Raw genomic sequence first — 19,982 nt, 5'->3', positions numbered from 1 at the left:
GTCGCTTCGATTTAAATCCTTAGGTGTGTGAATGGCTGAACACTATCCAAAATTCTGCAACCGGTCCTGGAAAAGTATTTGCTTATGTCTCTTGCTGAGCTGACGTGGGTGGGAGGGCACTAATCCAAATTGCAAACACTAATGCAACATAGTTGCCAACATGACCCGGCCCTATCTATAGGTGCTCATCCAGCCCTGTTTCCTACTTTGCATTCTGGGACTAGTAGTCCGAGTTTTATTATAAGAGGAAATGTGGAACTACAAGTCCCAGAATGCAAAGAAAAAAAACAGGACTGCATAGGCACCTACAGATTGGAAAGGGTCATGTTGGCAAGTATGATGCAAAGGGCAAACATGCATGCAAAGTGTTATCACTAAACCAAAGGGCTAAATGTAAACATTAATTGAAAGTGTGAACACGAATTAAAAGTGTAAACAATATTAAGGAGTGCAAACACTAATGTAAAATGTAAAATGTAAATGCAAAGTGTTAGCACTAATCCAAAGTGTAAATCCTAATGGAAAGTGCAATAGGGAATCCAAAGTGTAAACACTTATTTATGCAAAGTGATATCACCAATCCAAAGTGTAAACACAAATGCAAAATGTAAGCACTAATGAAACGTGTGAACACTTTGTTTCAGGGCAAACATGTTAGGAGGAAATTAGAGTGTGGCTGATGTGTTATGTGTTTTACCAGCCACTCTAAAACTTGAGGAGAAACACCTCAAGACCTTCCTCTTTGCTTCTGCCTTCGCTCCCCCTCTCCCCTGCTGATCTGCTCTCTTGGCACTGTGCACCTGACCACCCTCTGTCCCCTGGGCCCAGGTACCTGCTCACCGTGCCACCCGCCTGCACTGCCTCCTGGCCACCCCTTGCACTGGGGACTGTATCTGTACACATACAGCCCCCCCTCCCCCATTTTTCTTCTTTTTCTGCAATTATTCAGACTTACCCAGTCTGCTGCCTTAAACACAGCACTTGCCACTTGCTGGCTGCACTACCACAGTTTGCCTCAATTTTCTATTTATTTTATTTATCTGCGCTCCTCGGCTTCTGCACTTTCCACTCTCCCCTTTCCATGCACTTTTTCCCTTTTCCCTTTCCCATGCACTTGCGCATTCTCAATGTCACTGGGCCTAGTAAGATCATTTTTATGTTGTGCTGTGTTCTCCCTTGTTCCCCTCCCTTTTTGCCTAGTCGCGCTCTGAAACACTTGTGTACGAGCGCGATACAAATAAAATATCATATCATATCATAATGCTTTTCACGTAAAATAGGGGCACCCCCAGATCCTTTGCTATGAGTTCAATAGTTTGCTTACTTAAGATCACAGATAAGGAAGTGGTAATGTGGTTTGCACTTTACAAAAGGGGCCAATTCATGGAAATGTACTCATGCAACGTTGCTGCACAAGTCTCCTGACAATTGCAGCACCTGCTCTTCCGTAGCACAGGGCCATGTCAAAGGTCACATTTGCATCGCTGACAGCTGCTGCGATCCAAAGTCACTGCAGCCAGAGGTGGCATTTTAACTTCTGAATCTCCGATACAAAATGTAATAAGTGTATTCTTATCAGAACGGTGGCATGGTAATGTCTAAGAATAAGCCATACATGGCTATGCTATGGTGACTGATAAGTGCACCCAAATGTATGTTATGAAATTGTAAGCTCTTTAAGCTAAGACCAACTATGTGAGCGCATGTATATTCATGGCAGCCTGGCTGGCTCCACTTCAACGAGTGAGACAATAGGCAGAATGCTGACTTTCTTTGATTCACTGGGAGGAAGGGTAACACCTCCCTGCAGGCACAGGAGCTCTCACCAGGAGATCTCCTGAAAACCCCTGCTTCAAAGGGACACTCGCACAACAACAGCCAGCCTCACACCTGCTTTACAGAGGGAATTTTAAGCCAGCATGTATGGTAAAGGGGTGGAGTTAGAGTAGTCAAAGAGGGTAAGGTGGACCTGAGAAAATGTTCACCACATTGCTTTTCGTTTTGGGTTCTTCCCATTCCTGTCCTGTTCACTTTCTGCAGGACAGGACACTTTTCGTATGACTTAAGGTTGCAAGGGTCACTTATTACAGCAGCAGGGATATGATCTTTTACAGCAGGTTTGCCAATCCCCCGTGACAATTTGCCTTTAATGGGAAGGGGCCTCCCACTCTTTCCTTGAATCATTTTGGACCTTCAAGAAGACCAGAAGCATGAATTGGACCTCTATTGGTAATGTGGTCCATTCCAAGAAGACTTCATCGTGTACTGAAGTGACTCTGTTTGCGGATGTGTACTCCATAGGGTTCCAAATTGGGAAGTGTTCTCAGATTGGGGATTCCTGCAGCGCTCATAACAGATAACAGTCCCCCATTCCACGACCGTACCAAATTCGTGAAACATTTGGGTATCGTGCATTCTAAAATGATGCCCTTGTGGCTGCAAGACAATGGAATGGTGGAAGGGCATGCTCAAGAGCTCTGTGCAAAACAGTGAAGTGGGAGGGATTTCGCTATCACAAGCATTGTTTTGCAAGCTGAGGGACTATCGTACAACCCATACGTGACAACCTGATCACCCACCTACCACTACTTCCACTGCAACCACCGAAGAGCCAAGAGGACGTTCAAGCAAAGGATAGCCACAAGGACAGAAATGATGAGAAGAGACACGCAAAGTCCTCCAGCCTCTGTGAAGGAGATGGGGTGCTCATCCTGCAGCCCGGCTCCAAGAAACCTCGCTTGATGTTTTACTACACACAACTGCCAGTTATGGGTGCACAAGGGTCAACGATCACGGCATCGGCCGAAGGAGAGGTGATCACCAGAAACAAGTGGCACTTCAAGCGATATCGAGCGTCTACCCAGAGTGAGGAGGAAGATGGTGAGGACTATAATGTTCACAACGTCATCGTGGTGGTCGATGCTAGGGACACCGAACATCGTGACGACAGAGCATGGCCCATCAGACGATATTCCTAAAACCAATTCCGCGACCCGTGAGACTCATTGAGGAAGAACATCTGGTCACTAAAATGCCCTTACGTGTTTCTCTGGGGGACAAGATAAAGGGAACATCCTTTGGACCGCCCAGGAAGGGGAGGAGTTATGTGGAAGTGCGCCAGTTTGCTTGCATCCATGTCAGGAGCAGGCTGGATCTGGGCCCAAGAAGCAGGGCCCAATTGTGTAACATTCAGGTTTTGAAAATAAATGCACACTCAGGCACTTGGTACCCTGTGGCCCTTGAAGGGACCTGGACACACTCACCGAACAAAACACACACTCAAACATTCCAAGCTGGGAATTTTCCCCATCTCCTGTTTACTGCGGAAGGATGGGGTGTTCACCTGAGAGAACCTAGAAAATTGTCTATTGTTTGGGAAACTAAAATAGGCAAGGTATTAAGGGAGAGCTACCCTTTTAGTATTAATACTAGTTGAAAGGAGCCTACCCCATCCTGGACTCTTCCTCCACTTGTGTGTGCCAGTCAAACAGAGAGAAAGAGGCCAAGCGAAACGTTTTGAACTAAAAAAAATATGGGCACAGCATTAGCCAAACTGAACCTAAAATGGAGGAGAGTTGGCCTGAGCGTTGTATGTTTCCCAAGAATTGAAAGGCTCCCAGTGCCAACCGCCCGCGTGTGTTTTGGTACCGGGGGTGGCAGTTTGTAGACTGCGGTGCAAGGGTTGGGGGCGGCCCCTGGGAGAGGGGGGGGGTGGTGGGCATGACGGCTGAGCAGCAGAATCAGCGTTTTCGCTTCTTGTGAAATGCTGTCAGCGGTGGTGTTCCCTCTGAGGAGAGCCCGTGGGAAGCGCGGGAACCCCCCTCTACGCGGGGACTCCACTGTCACCGGGAGGAGTGTATGAGGTGGGGGGGAAATGCGCGAGCGCCGAAGACACAGCAGTCTGACTGGAAGAAAGAAGGGGGGGGGGGGGTGGGGGGTGGGATGAAAAATGACTGCAGCACGCTGGGAATAGATTACTCTCGGCCGGGGAAGGCTGGCTTGGCTCGGGGAACTGTGCAGCGCCAGCCCCTCCGCTCTCTGAGGCGAGCTGTGCCACCCTCTCCCTCACACACACACACACACACACGCAGCACGCACTCTCTGCCCGGGCTGTGGTGACGGACAGCTGCAGAACCACTGGCGGCAGAGACACCCCCACCTCGCCCCCCCTCCCAATCCAGAACAACAAACAACAGTGCCAGGAGAAAGTCGGCCAGCACCGTCTCTTCCTCTTCTGCCTGAAGAGTCCACTTTCAAGTTGTTTGTATTTTTTTAATTTTAATTTTAATTGCCAAGGCATTTTTCTTCGCGTGAAAGACACTTTGAACTTCGCTCGCGTTTCTCTCACCCAAGTTACCATAACATGCATTAAAAATATACATGCATGTTGTTTCGCCTCTGGGATGTGACATTTGCCTTAACAGTTCAGCTGGAGCTTTTCCGTTTTTATTTTTTTTAATTATTCGCATTGGCCGGAGGAACATCGCGGGACCCCCTCGTCTCTTTTTTTCTACCCCCGCGCAGGATTTCCTAGGAACCCTTGCCACACTGCTGGAGAAGACACCCCTAATCTCGAACCCTTGCACCCTCCCCGCACCCCTTCACAAACTTTGCATCAAGTGAAGGAGGCAAGCACCTGGGGCCAGCGTTTGTCCAGGATGGAGAGCCGAGGATCCGGAAACCGCTAGAACTTTCCCCGGAGGAGACATCCTGCCCGGAGGGTAAGAGCTGCGCCACCCCGCCGTGACATTGCGCCTGTTTCATAAATACACGCACTTGACGCGCTTTTCAATTGCGCCGGCTGTCCTTTAGTCAAGCCTCCCAGCCATCTAGTTTTGGGGTGGGGGTGGGGCACATTTCCACCACGACCGCTCTTCTTTTAAAACGGTACCTTTTATGCATTAAAGATTAAAGCCGCTTATCTAATACATTTATGATGGGACGGGGGGGGGGAGGAGCGGGGATCAACTTGACCATTGCAAGTGAAATGGCTGCATGGATGAGGGGGGTCGCGAGAATCTGCAACCCTCCAACTCTTTCCCCTTGTGTAAAACCAGGTCACCCTACTTTGAAACTTCCTCATACCAGTAAATTCGTGTTCCAGCACCAACGTAACCGCACCTTTCACACCCCTTGAAACCAGAAGTGGAGGCACCTTTTGGTGCCAATGGGACGTGGGGGGAATAATAGGGTGCCAGTGGGAGGCTCGGGCACACTGAGCACCAGGGGAGATACGGGGTGGGGGGAGGGGCACGGGGGGCAGCCGTACCCCCTGCCATCCCCGAGCCCACCCACTGCTTGAAACGTGAAGGCTCTAGAGAGGAGGGGGGGGGGTCTGGGTGGCTTTTCAGTCCAAGGAGGTACCCTGCCATGCTTTAGAAGTTATTAGGCGGGATAGTGGGGGGCATAATGAGGGCTTCTCCAACTTAGTATTCGCGTTCCCCGAGGAATCGAGTTTGGGGATAGCCCTTTTTTCTGGGGCTCGCGGCAGAAAGGGGGGGCTTTGCCTAATTTTACTTAATCAGTCCAGACTCGACTCCTAGACCCCAGCGTTAGAGTCCATTTCAGGGAGCGCTGTTCAGTCAATTTCTCTTAATTCAAAAAATGTGGGGGAATCTACTTCCGGGATGCTTAGGGGTAACGGTGGCCTAAGACAGTGGGAGGTGGGGGGCATGCCGTATAGGGGCAAGCTGTCTGCTTGTGGGCATTTGAGGTTTCAAACCTAGATATAAGTTGAAAATTGGCGCATTATGATTCCCCAACTTGGGGCCGACAGACATCTAAAAATAATGTGTTATTCATATAGCGCCTTCTCCAAATAATGATTGTTATCAGAAGGGTGAACAAATTAGCTAGCCTTGCTTGGATTCGAACCTGGGATCTGCAGATGATAAGCAGGACTCATCAGCCAGCACTTAACCCACTGAGGTGTTTTATTGGCTACATAAGAAGCCCACCTGACCTCCCCCTGTGGATGAAGTGAGGAGTGCCAGAGGTAGCTGGGACGGACTCTGCCCATACAGTGCCAGGGTGGGACTCGGGCACAGTCCCGGCGGCCACAGGGGTGGGTTTCAACTGAATACTTAATTTAGGTGCACCGCCCCACCATGGAAAATTGATTTTGTGAGGCCGCACGCAGGAATTGGATTATTAGCATATTTACATATTTTAAACACCTGGGATTGTATTCCTAGCTTTTAATATTTGAACCAATTTCACAGAAATGTGGGGGTGCCGTAAACCATTTAGGGGCAAACATTTTAATATTTTTTGCAATTTTTTATTTTTTGCAATCTTTTTTGTTTTTATTGTCTGGGGAGAATTTCTGTAACTAACGATGCCCAGGGATCAGTTCCGGGAGTAAGTGATCCAACTCCATGCCAACAGTTTGGAAGTAAGTCAATTCTTTTGGAAGTCAAACTGCGTCCATGCATTCTAGGATAACACATTGGGCTTGAATATCCAGATAAGAAGAGCGGTGTAATCCTCCTGCATGCCGCTTCTCAAGTCTGAGGTCAAAGTTCAAATATGGTTAGAGGAAGTGGAGAGAGGGATTCTGGGAAATGCGCAAGGCACATAAAAAATACCACCAGCATGATGATTCTTGACTCCAGAATGAGAAGTCCTATTTCAAACAGAGGGCCTCCCGCAGAAGCCTTTGACTTCTTGGCACACTTGTCTGGAAAGTGTTTTGGCCAATTCTCGACTCAAAATCACCAAACGGGGCTTAACTGAAGCACTGGTAATATCCAAGTTCAGAGTTGAGGGTGCTTGCTAGCTAACCAGTAAGAGCCTGCCCATTTAAAGGGGACACTTGCTGTTGCATTAATACCTCACATTTGCGGTGGAATTACTTTGGGGACAGGCTGGGGACAGTTTGTAGATTTGCTTTTTTGTCCAAACGTGTCCTAAAACACTATGCCAGTCAATGTATCTATAACCATTTTGCACATGCTTTTGCACTGGCTTGGTAAGATAGCTCAGAGGCAACATGCTCACCTTGGAAGCAAAACAACACAGAGCACCACAGGTTCGATCCCCCGTCCGCTCTTAGAAACTTCTCGTTATTAAATGTGTTATAAATAACCACTCGTATCATATTGTCCCCAACCTTTTTTGTGTGCGTTTGATGACACACAATCATGGGGACTCTGTGCCTGTGAACCCACTGTAAATGTGTAGTGTTCATCACCTTTTTTTTGGAGAGAAGCAATGAAGTAAAATGCATGAAAAACGCTGCAAATTAGGGACAGTTTTTCAGTTGGGAAGTGAGCACCCGTACTTGTTTGGGTTCCCCTGATTCAAATTACCTGTGTCTTGACAGATGGTTTTTAACAGAAGCACTGGTTTGTTGGCACTGGTGCCAATCTGGGGAGGCGCAGTGTTTCGCACACGCCCTTGACTATTTCTGTAAAGAAAATATTTATTTGATAGCATGGCAAAAAAGCATATGTCACCAAGGCAAGCATTTTGGGGGGGGGGGGCAGGGAGGCGAGGAGTTAGTAAGTCTCTCCGGTGTGAACGCTTGCGGAGAAGAACAAGTCTGCCAGATAATAGGGAAGGGGCATAGCGGACGGAGGCGGGCCACTGATAAGTTGGTAGGCACATGGAACGGACAGTCTCACACCAGGCATGCCGCGCAGACCTGAAGTGTCAACAAAAAGTCAAAGGTGCAAAGGAGAGAATTTGACGGAAGTGTTTACTGCTAATCATCCCATGAAGAAGTGGTGTGTGGCCCTGAACCAACTGGAGAAGTTATAGGGGTTCGCCCAGAGAGCCTATATATATATATATATATATATATATATATATATATATATATATATATATATATGATTGATATATCACTTGCGTTGGTCCAATTAAAAGGTAGGATCACCCAGGCAGAGTCTACTGTGTTTGCTATTAAAATAAACTCGGTACAGTAAATTCACTCAAATTACATGATGGGGGCTTTGATTGCAATAGACCCAGTTTTTTTTTTAACTCTTAATAACTTGCGGTAGTGGAAACACGATGGGGACAGTAGGTCCTAGGGATAAGAACACCACTCCAAGTGTTCAAGCTTTAGTGGCTAGGCAGAAGAGCGCTTAACACATGTTTCTTTCACTTAACACTTAGCCCTCATGACTGCCTGCCAAGTAAACTCTGCGTTTGGAGGAGGTGTTAGACCACAGAGGAGTATTTAAGATGTGCAGCTAAAAATTGCAGGGTGCGGGACATAGGAAAGCGAATGATATCTGGCGATCGGCTGCTTGACCTACAGTGGTCGCCAATCCCGAAACATGAATCCCGCTTGGGGACTGAATTCCAGGCAAAGAGAAGTTGGAATCACTCCCTGAGTTATCGTTGAACATCTTGGAAATCATTCCCGAAGAACAGGGGCGTGTCCCGGGTGTGGCCTGGAGTGCTACCCCTGGAATCTGATTGGCCACCCCAGGTGACACCTCGATATCCTAAACTATGATTATAATGTGTGTGTGTGGGCTCGTACTTCATGCCACCCCTGCAGAAGTCAGTGTCCCACTCGGGCCACCCCAGTCAAAAGAGTCGGGACGCGCCACTGCCTAAGAAGACAATCACATTGGCAGGGTACGAAAAGGCAAATGTCCATCAGAAAATGATGCTCGATTTTCGTAGGATATGAACTATAGGTTTCCCTTGAAATTATCGAATTTAAACATTTGAAAGGAGAAATGACCAAGTTTTTTGTTTCTAATAATGCGCAGGGACACCCCTGCACCCATCACCCCCTACCTTAACTAATACCCTTGTCCCAACCCACACCTCTATTTTATTAAAAATGACCCAAAATGTCGAAAACAATAGGTAATCAAATTCGGTAATTTCTTCTTTGTTTTTTTTTTATTCGATCATTTATACGGATCCTGAATTAGACAGGTCATTTATACGGATCCTGAATTAGACAGATTTGTCTCGGGAGAATAGCTGAGCGGCAACGTGCTCGCCTTGGAAGCAAGACGACACGGAGCTCTGGGTATTAAGCGCATTGAAAATAACCTATCATATCATATCATATATCGTTAGAGGGCTGATGGGCCTTTAGACGATTGGCTGAAACTGTACCTGTGGAGCTAGCACCATTGAGACATAATTCCACACTTCCATATCCTATGGCATATAGACAGCAGGTCCAGATCGTCCCAATTATAATGAGACGGGCCACACTAGACTCGCTCAGGCTCCACTGTGAAACACATTAGACTCCAGAGACTTGCTGCTATCCCTGAGTACATGCTTTGCACACACGTGACCAGCTCAAAGTGTGTTGGGCACGCTGGAACTCATCAAGCAGCCTAGTGAAATAAGCAGGGAAGGTGGATCAAAGGAGGCTGGATGAAGCTGGCAGGCCAGGTTCATCATTGCAATGTATTAGACACAATGGGATGGTAAACCCCATCTGTATATGCTTATTGCCCCACTTCTAAGCTCTGTAATAATTTGGTGTTGCTATTAACTATTTCAGTGGTAGTCAATGTCACACATTCAGAAGGATGAACGAGAACGGTTCCCCGGGGGGGTTCCGGGTTCCACAAAAAAAATTGGAATCAAGAGCTTAACTCGCTGATTTACCCTGCTCTCTGCATTGGCGTAAAAATGCATTGGGGGTAGAGGAGCTGCCACAATGTTTCAACAAAGTGGTTTGGGTTCAAGAGCCCCAAGCTCTGTGAAACCATGCATCGCGTGCCATGGTGATAGTCCCCATAAACATGACAGCATGTGCAGTGAATCTGAGCTAGAGCTCAATAGAAATCCTTGGGCACGTTAGGCCAGCTCGAAATCAGTATTAAAATATATTGGGTAGAACTGGGTAGAACGCACCTGCTCAATTTTCTTTTGAAATACATTGGGCACCTAGAGATCATCTGAAATCACTGGTACAAGCATATTGGGAAGGGTAAATTGCACCTGTGGAAGTTCCCATTGAAATGCAAAGGGTAGATTACATTTGCTCAAAATCAGTATGAAAATACATTGGTTGGAATGCCCCTGCTCAAGTTTCTATTGAAATCCCTTAGGCATGAAACATCAGCTCAAAAATCAGTACCACAATATATTGGGTAGAATTGGACAGAATGCCCCTGGTCAAGTTTCTATTGAAAACCCTTAGGCATGTTACATCAGCTCAAAAATCAGTACCACAATATATTGGGTAGAATTGGACAGAATGCCCCTGGTCAAGTTTCTATTGAAAACCCTTAGGCATGTTACATCAGCTCAAAAATCAGTACCAAAATATATTGGGTAAAATTGGACAGAATGCACCTGCCCAAGTTTCGATCCAAACGCATTGGGGGTGTTAGACGAGCTCAAAATCAGTCTATACCTTTTCGTGTGTGTGTGTCTGCCCAGAGGTGAAAGGGGTAACCTGCAACTAAGGTAGGGTGCGACTCCCGAACACCATCCACAATCTAGAAACTGTATTCCAAAAGTAACCTTATGGCAGTGGTATTCAAACTGTTTAAGGCCGATTCCCCTTTGAGTACAAAATATTGCTGCTGAGCCCACCCTTGAAAACAAATATTGTTGCTGTGCCCCCACGTCCCACCCCCATGCCATATCTGTTTATATTTTCGATTAGCACCCGGGGCAGGGAGTGCAACCAATCAGGTTGCTTGTATCATGGGCTATTGTTAAAGGCCCTCCTACGCCCAGGCCTATTAACTGGGGGCCGAGCTGTTACCACCCGTTGCAGCCCGTAGAACGGGTGATTATTGCTATATTAAAAGCAGTCCCTGTACTTCCTTTTTGAAGAGCCTCGTGCCCCCCCCCTGTGACATCTTTCAGGCCCCTTCCGGGGTTGGTGGGGCAGCCCTACAGTTTGAAGCCCTTTGTCTTGTGGTGTCTGTCCTGAAGTGACCTTGCCAAAAGTTGTGCGTGAGTGTGGTCACCAATATGCCACGCGCCGCAGGATGAACTGCAGCCTTGTGTTGTTCAGCAAGAGTGAGTTTTATTGGCAAAGGGTGACCAACTTACTCGCTGTCACCCAACTTGCCCACTTCAGGTCATTCTTCTTAAAAATTAAGTTGCGTGAGCACAATATGTCCAATTTAAGTGAACGAAGATCCCGACGCCCTGATTGTGTTAATTTGCCAAATGTGAAAAAAAGCGCCTAAAACATTGTGTCCAGGTGACCTGGAGTAATCTAGTACCACTAAGCCGGCGCACCACCCGATTCAACCCCTGCCACGGTTTCTAGGGTTGTCGCGCGCTGTCCTTTCGCCACGCGCAGAGTCTGACTAACGCCCATGTCCATGTCCAGTTGCGCAGGTTGGAAGACGCGTGGAGGGATGCTGATCAGGGAGCTGCTGCTCCCCCACCTCCCATGGCCCCCCCTGCTGCTTCACTGGGCCCTGCTCCCCCTCTGGGGATTCATCCAGGTAAGAGGCGGCTGTGCGCCGCTCTGCGTCCTTGCTTGCTTTTTAATTGCCATTAGCATGTCACAGAGAATTGTTACTATGCAGTCAGCTAATATGTTATGTTATGTTAATTTATACCGTGCACCGCTAACACCCAAGGGCAGTCTCCAGGCGCTCAAATAAGAAAATTGCCCTCACAGTGCTGCTGGAGTTTGTTTTGTCTATTGTAGGGGAAGGGTGATGCAGTATTGTAGTTGCACGACCAAATAGCGTAACCAAGGAAAGGGGTAATTGATTATTAACTTCTGTCGTAATCGCTCTGTTATTGAAATTGAACAGCTTTTAATTAGAAAAAGAAAATGCCATCTTGCAGGAAGGAAATATTAATGGGGCTGTTGCATGTATTTGGCTGCTAGCTTTCGGGACCACACAGCCAGTGCGACGCCTATACCGAGTTCTCTTGTTGCCGGGGCGCTCTACCATGAGACGGTGAGTAGAGCGCTCCGGGCGGTCGCCCGGGTCGCCCAGGCCTAAGGCCGGCCCTGCACACAGGCAGTCTGCCACAGTTGAAGGAGAATCTTCACATGTTGAAGAGGTCCGCACCCTTTGGCTCGGCAGATGTTTTGGACTACCACTCCCATCAACTCAAGCCTACATAGTCAGTAGTGAGGGATCATGGGCATCGTAGTCCAACATATCCGGAGAGCATGAGGTTGCAGCAGACAACAGATGGGATGAGCAGCACAGTTACACAGGGGAGTCAGGCAAACACCGGACGTAGGAAGCATGTGTGTTACATTCATTCAAATTCTGTGTAATGACGTGGAAAAGACACACATTGTCAGTTTGGTGAAAATAGGAATTTCTGTTGGATCCTTTCCTTCTGAGTTTTTCAATGCGCTAGAGCAGTGATCTGCAGCCTTCGGGTCTCCAGATGTTTCAGACTACAAAACCCATGAGCCTTAGCCAGCAAGGTCGATGTGAAGGGACATGGGAGTTTTAGTCCAAACACATCTAAAGCGCCAGCTGCTGCATATCACTGTATAAAACGCAGAGTTGGTGATGCTATCGAGAAGATGGAGTAATGAGGCTCAAACCTCAGTATCCAAAAATCACAGCTGATGGATACAAATCTATCAGCAAGAAGAAGGAGGGCTCTCAAGAAAGTTACATTTGAACAACTGTATGTTATGTTTAGTGGTTATGTTGAGAAGTTGACTGCCAAAAGGTTGGCCAGTGATGCGAAAAATGCTCCAGTTTAAACAACAACAGAAAAACAACCTGGGTCACAAGGTGTATGCCAGTCTTTGAAAAATCCCACTCCAGCCGCTACATGTTCACAAGAGTTTGAAATCCAGGATGGGAACCTTAAATTAGATTTGTCTAAATGTTCTACTTTTTGCTGTCCCTAACCCCTCCCCCATTGTGTGTGTATTTGTTTGTGGTTGGTTGTCTTGAGTGACGAGTCCTTCATGCCATATTGTTGAGTCAGTTGCTGGGAAAGCGCTTATGTGAAGTTTAGGGCACTTCGAGACTTCGAGCCGCTGAAGTGGAATAGATGTGAGAAGAAGGCGCTATGGGGCGGGTGGGGGAGGATGCAGGGCAGGGAATATGGGATCGAATGATTAGTCCGGTTGTGCAGGGCTCATGCTTCCCTAAGGCTCCTTGTAAGGGATGCTGTGGATAGTGGACAAGGAAGGGGGCAGCAAGCCCAGCAGAGAGGCAAGAAAGCACCAGGTGTTAGGCCGATCGTAGAAATACCGTCTCAGGGTGGGCCAGACCCCGGAGAGAGGGGAACATTGTGAAAGCGTGAGAAATATCTAGGGTTGGTAAAAAAAGGAAGTCGGGGTGAGAGATACTTCAGAAAGGAAAGTGACGAAAGTTTGTGAACGAGCAACATTTTTGGTTAAAAAGGAGGGATGCCTTTCCAAAGGAGTGAACATGGTTTATTGAAGAGCGTGTTTACAAGTTATGTTCTCAGGGGGCGTGGCCTGATGTCCACGGAGTGAGGACGCGAGTTCCCTGAGCTCCGTCTGGGCCGCAGCAGTCCGATCCTTTTCAAGGTGATTCAGCCCACAGACACCGCATCCGAGGAGATCCACCGGCGGCCGAAGCGGGAGACCTTGTCTTCCACCCAACCCCGACGAAAATCGGGGCCTGAGAAGCTTCTACCGCGACCCGGCGCTGGCTCCCCCTTCTTCCCGGGCGAGGCACACAAGATGGCGGCCGCCTCACGTTGATAACCCAGCGGCTCGCACTGGATCCGGGAGCCAGCGACTCGCTGACTCGAGCAGTCCCTCCCTGCAGTCGAGTGCACCCCGGCTCGGGCCACTCGAGGGCACCGTCAGGACCCGGTGCAGCAGCCAAGAAGGGCCAGGAGGAAGATCGCTACGCGGCCGATAGACACGGGGGAGAGGGTGGCGACGGCATCAAAGAGGCAAGATGGCTGCCGCGAGGAACAAAGCCAAGCACGCTACTCTGGACCCCTTTGTAACATCCAAGCCTGCTGCTCAATCCACACCGAAGACCTCACCAGCACAAGATGCCCCTGGGGATGAGACCAGACATAATCAAGTGCTTGAGGCGATCGCGGCCCTGAGGACATTCATCGATACGAAAATCGGGGAGGTTAAGACGGACATACAACTTATCAGGCAAGATGCCCGCAACTTAACGGAGCGCGTCACCATAGTCGAATCCTCCCAGAAGGACATCTCAGATGAGACGACGTCTCTACAGAAAGAGGTAGCGGACCTCAAACGGAAAGTGCACTTCTTGGAGGCGAGATCCGAAGAAGCAGAGGGTCGGGCCAGACGGAACAATATCAGGATCCTGGGCGTACCGGAGGGGTCGGAGACCATGGACCCGACGGCTTATGTGGAGTCCCTGATACAGCAGGAAGTAGGGGTGTCGAAACTCTCGCAGGGATTCGCCATTGAAAGAGCTCATAGATCCCTCCAGAAGCGCCCCCCGCCTGGATCCTACCCCCGCCCCATCATCGCCAAGGTCCTCAACTTCCGCGACCGAGAGGTGATCCTGAAATTCTCGAGGGAAGGAGGTATAATCGAGCGGGGTGACTCAAAGATTACCATCTACCCCGACTATACCCAATCGGTGCAGAGAGCAAGGAATTCCTTTGTCCCCATCAAGGCCCAGCTGAGGACACTGAACATAAAATACATGCTGCTCTATCCATCACGACTAAAAGTAATCCACAATGGGCGGGCAATATTCTTGGAATCACCAGAAGCGGCCACTATGTGGATGGAACACAATAACCTTGCTGAGGCTCCCAAAGAAACCACGCTAGAGGAACGCACTTAGCACGCCCAAAAAGCTGACCGCATACTAACGCGGCTGGAGCACCCATTTCTTTGGTATTATACTCCAAACCGAACCGAGGCTATACCAATACTGAAGAAAAACTACCACATCAGAACGCTAAATGACTGCGGGCTCACTCGACCTCCCGCCCATGGACACAGACCACGGACCCACCGTTGACCAGTGCAGACCTCTTTCCTGCACACAACCACTCGCGCCAGAGACCTGGACTAGGTCGGACGGCGCGAGGGCCCCCGAGCACTCCACCCCGGTGGCTGAAGCTGGGTGCATTAGTTTTAGTTACTTGTTCCAAGTTGTTATTGTTATGACTGTCCCAACCCGGATGAATAAAGATTTCCTGGGCCTAGGCGGGCCTACCCACCCCACACAAATGGCTCATCACCCACCCTACAATACGGCTCATGCAACACTGGGAGAAGGGGTGGCACTCCCCTCATCGAGGAACCCACTTATGCAATGGCAGCAAGACTCAAGCTAATTACATGGAACGTTAGAGGGATGGGAACATACATAAGAAGAAACCGGATTTTTTCTTATCTAAAGAGGAAAAAAATATCATTGGCCCTCCTGCAAGAAACACATCTCACCTTGGAGGCCACAGACAAAATCCTGAAATACTGGGGAGGCCAGGGTAGCGGCGCATCCTTCTCAAAGTACGCAAGAGGAGTCTATACATGGGTGAGCCCGGACACACCATTTCAACAAATGGGAACGGAGCTGGATAAAGAGGGCAGGTATGCAATAGTGTGGGGCATGCTTGAGAACACTCCCCTGTGTATAGTAAACTCGTATTTTCCCCAGCACAATATACCCTCACACATCAAGGACCTATGCGCAAAATTGCTGCACTACCGAGAGTATACGTTCATATGGGGGGGGGACTTCAACTCTATTATGAACCCGGAACTGGACAGATCGACAGCTCCACGCATGCCCCATAGCGCCTCTCCTGGGGCCCTCCCCAGGATGGTGGCAGACCTACACCTGACGGACATTTGGAGAGACCTCCACCCCTCGGATAGATCATATTCATTCTACTCGGCTCCCCATAGCCTCCACACGAGACTGGACTACTTCTTCATCGCCAACGAACTAACCCCGCAAGTTGAATTGGCAGAATACATGGGCAGAACAATATCTGATCACTCCCCCTTGCTGTTGCAGCTCTCCCTCAAGGGCCCCCGCCCCCCCATCCCGACGTGGCGCATGCCATCAGATGCCTTGACCGACCCAGCATTCAAGGAAACCCTAAGAGAAAAGCTGGAAGAATATTTAGCGATAAATAAGGGTTCGGTCGAGAAGTGGAGCACGCTTTGGGAGGCGCTGAAAGTAGTGACAAGGGGGGAGATAATCGCCGAGGCGGGCGGGATCAGGCGACAACTGAGGAGAGAACTGGAGGTCGTGGAGGAGAGAATAAAGCGACTTGAAAGTGGCGCCCCACCAACCACCGAAAGGGAGGCTGAACTGAAACTGATCAGAGAGGATTGCAGGGAGGCATGGGAAAGACTCTCGAAGTTTGACTTCTCTGTGCGCACCTCGAAGGCCCACAGGGAAGCTGACAAACCGGGCAGAATACTCGCATGGCTATGCAGGAAAGAGCACCCGAGACAGGCCCTCAAGGAGATCAAAGATACGAACGAAAAGACCTGCAGAACACGACAAGAGATTAATGATACCTTCACGGAATTCTATAACGACCTATACACTCATGAGACGAAGGTCCCCATAGCAGATATAAAGGATACGCTGGCTGAGGTGGGACTGCCTAGGCTGAGCCAGGAACAACAGGACAAACTTGGGGAGCCTATTACGGTGGAGGACATCACAGATGCAATCAGATCCCTCTCCACAGGCAAGGCTCCTGGCACAGATGGACTCATCCCAGAATTCTACAAGGCCTACGAGGAGATCACCTCTCCTATACTACACGCAGTATATACGGAGGCATACGAGTCGGGCACTCTCCCTAACACTATGAGAGAAACCCTCATCGTCCCGATGCTCAAGCCAGGCAAACCAGCCGATAGATGTGACTCATATCGCCCACTGGCGCTCCTAAACTACGACGGCAAAATATTGACGACCATATTGGCCAAAAGGCTCTCGAGGGTGATCGGTTCCCTGGTACATGAGGACCAGAATGGCTTCGTTCCGGGGCGTAACACCTCCGCCAATCTCAGGAGGCTCCAACATATCATTTCACAGACGTCCGAAAGCGAGGAAGATCTAGCAGTACTCTCACTGGATGCCATAAAAGCCTTTGACTCTATTTACTGGGAGTGGCTGATCGAAACCCTGAGGGAGTTCGGACTTGGCGAACACTTCATCCGCTGGATAGAGGTCCTGTACAGCGACCCATTGGCAAGAGTTAAAACGGGTGTCATGATATCGAGGGCCTGGCCCATCCAGAGGGGTACCAGACAGGGATGCCCACTGTCTCCAATGCTGTACATTCTAGGCCTGGAGCCGGTGGCAATATACTTCAGGAAGCAGTTCTTTGACGCTGGCATCAGCATTGGAGGATCAGACAACATCATCTCGTTATATGCCGACGACGTCCTCCTATACCTGCGCGACCCCTTGGAGAATGCCCCGATTGTATTGGATGTTCTGGACAACTTTGCAAGATACTCGGGGATAAGATTTAGCAGGCAGAAGTCTTGCGCGTTCCCACTAGCAAGACTGAAAAATAAACCTGAGGAGGAGCTTCCTGAGATCGGGATCCGTTGGCAGGTGGACACTTTTCGATACCTAGGCCTCAACATCACACATTCACCAATATCCACCCACAAAGCCAACACGGAGGCCGCAATGGGCGGAGTGCGGAGATCCATACAGTTCTGGTCAAAGCTCCCGCTCTCCATGATGGGGAGGGCGGCGATAGCTAAAATGATAATCCTCCCCAGGTTCCTCTACTATTTCACCAACGTGGTGTATTACATTCCCCCACCCTTTTTCAGGACACTCGACTCTCTGATCAGGGACTTCCTCTGGGGACGAGCCCGGCACCGACTCACACTGAATACCCTCACACTCCCTTACGCAGAGGGCGGCATTCAGCTCCCCGACTTCCAGAGATACTTTCTGGCGGCTCAGTCGACACACCTGGCAAAATGGCTCTCAGATGAACCTTCAGCTGAGCTAGAACTTCTATCCCACTCCTCTTCACCGCTGTATCCCAAGGAGCTACTCTGGAACCCCCGACTTGGACCCCCCAACCCACCCACTATACTAGAGGTTGGAAGGCGGGTATGGAACAAGGTGAGATCCATGGCGGGCCTGCAACGCTCTTATACACCCGACACCCCCATGATGACGGATGTCTGCAAAACCTCCACCGACCTGGCAACTATGAGGAGATGGGAGAACCATGGTCTCTACACATGGGGGGACATGTTTCATGATGGCCTCTTCAGGGACTTCGAGTCGCTTCGAGAAGGAGATGGACTACCACTGGGCCATTTCCTCTGGTACCAAAAAGTGAGACATGTGGCCAGAAAGAACTGGGTCGCATGGCCTGAGGAACCAGAAACTCACCCCCTCCTGAGAGAAATGTATGACGTTGGTGACGGATGGAGACCGACGTCCAGGTTGTACACTCAACTGAACGATCGACCCAACCCAAAGAGCGCCCGGCTGAAGGTAAAATGGGAGGCAGACCTCCGGACTGAAATCACAGAGGCCGAATGGGCGAGAGCCCTGATATATCCAAAGGAGGTATCCAGAAACGCCAGGTTTAGACTGATCCAACTGAACGTACTCTACAGAACGTATATGACCCCTCACCGGATATCTACGTTCAACAACAAAGCGGACTCAAGGTGCCCCTGGTGCTCCTCAGACCTGGCGGACATGATTCACATGTTTTGGACCTGTTCCAAATCTCAGAAACTCTGGCAGGCCGCTGAACGGACCTGCAGGAATGCTGGCCTAGAAACTTACGAGTGGACACCCAAGGAGTGCCTACTGGGCACCTATCCGAGACTTGGTAAAATCAAACACTTGACGAAGCTTATGGATATGGCCTGCCTTCTAGTTAAGAGAACAATTGCCATGGCCTGGAAGGCCCCAGCGGGCCCCAGGTATGACCCCTGGATCAGGGAAATGGAAAGATGGACTACGGCTGAGACTGTAGCCTGGGAGGAGGGAAACAAATGTGGCGGCGACGATGTGAGCAATGTGCTGGAGGCCTGGAAAGCCCTCCTTAGAGACATGGTCTTTGCAACGAGCTACAAACCTCCTTGAACCCACCCCCCTTGCATCCTAGAAAGCAACAGACACTACAGATTAGCCCACCACACCCAAGGGCTCCACCCAGCAACTGTACTGAGGGAGCAAAGCCGATACCCGCCTCCGGACCCACTCCCCGAACCTGGCGACATTGATTAAGAAACCACACCGAGAGTTGGGACAGTCACTGTTACTGTTATTGTTATTTCTTTTCTCTTCTTTTCCCTTTCTTCCTTAGTTTGTTTGTTCTTTATTAATAGTTTTGTCGTTGGTTATAAGCTGATCACCATATCACATTTACGCCAGTTATTGCATTTTGAATGTAACTGCTTTCAGAATCTTATCCTTGTACAAGTTTACTCACAAATGCCAATAAAGACATTTAAAAATAAATACAAGTTATGTTCTCATCCTTCACCGCCCTGCTCCCTCAACTTACTGCAGTCCGTCCGTCCTTCCTTCCCTCCCTCCCTCCCCCTCCCTCTCTTTCCCTCCCTCCCTCCATGTATTTTTCACTCCTCTTCCTCTTGCCCTTTTTCTTTCTTTCTTTCTTTCTTTCTTTCTTTCTTTCTTTCTTTCTTTCTTTCTTTCTTTCTTTCTTTCTTTCTTTCTTTCTTTCTTTCTTTCTTTCTTTCTTTCTTTCTTTCTTTCTTTCTTTCTTTCTTTCCTTCCTCTGTTTTGACTCTCTTCTGCCTCTTTTACCACCCTCTTCCCTCTATTTCCCACCCTTTGTCTCCTCTTCCTTCATCTCTCTCACCTCTATTTTTCTCCCCTCTTTCCTCTCCCCGCCCTCCCCATTTGCTCTATTCTCTCGCTCTCTCATGCTCTCTCTTGCTGTCTCTCTTTCTCTCTCTCTCCTGCTCCCTCTTGCTCTGTTTCTCGCTCTCTCACTCTCTCTCTTTCGCTCTCTCTCTGTCTCTCTCTCTCTCATTCACTCGCTCTCTCTTTCTCTCTCTCCTTCTCTCTCTCTCTCTCTCTCTCTCTCCCGCTATCTCCCGCTCTCTTTCTCGCCCTCACTCTCTCTTT

The 19,982-nt window shown here is 49.1% G+C and overlaps 1 protein-coding gene across 1 annotated transcript in view; it reads left to right on the top strand.

The window, feature by feature from the left end:
- The first annotated feature begins 3,960 nt into the window (after positions 1 to 3,960).
- PRIMA1 (proline rich membrane anchor 1) overlaps positions 3,961 to 19,982 on the top strand; it is a 370,760-nt gene continuing 354,738 nt past the window's right edge. The window contains exons 1-2 of the mRNA XM_069637976.1: positions 3,961 to 4,721; positions 11,285 to 11,402. Coding sequence (XP_069494077.1) covers positions 11,313 to 11,402 — 90 coding nt within the window. The 5' untranslated portion in view covers positions 3,961 to 4,721; positions 11,285 to 11,312. The remainder of the gene's footprint in view (positions 4,722 to 11,284; positions 11,403 to 19,982) is intronic.

This window comes from Ambystoma mexicanum, chromosome 14 (assembly GCF_040938575.1).
Source record: "Ambystoma mexicanum isolate Mex_15411 chromosome 14, UKY_AmexF1_1, whole genome shotgun sequence".
Classification (NCBI taxonomy): Eukaryota; Metazoa; Chordata; class Amphibia; order Caudata; family Ambystomatidae; genus Ambystoma; species Ambystoma mexicanum.
Note: the sequence above shows the minus strand (reverse complement) of the source record. Positions and strands in the feature narration are given on the sequence as shown.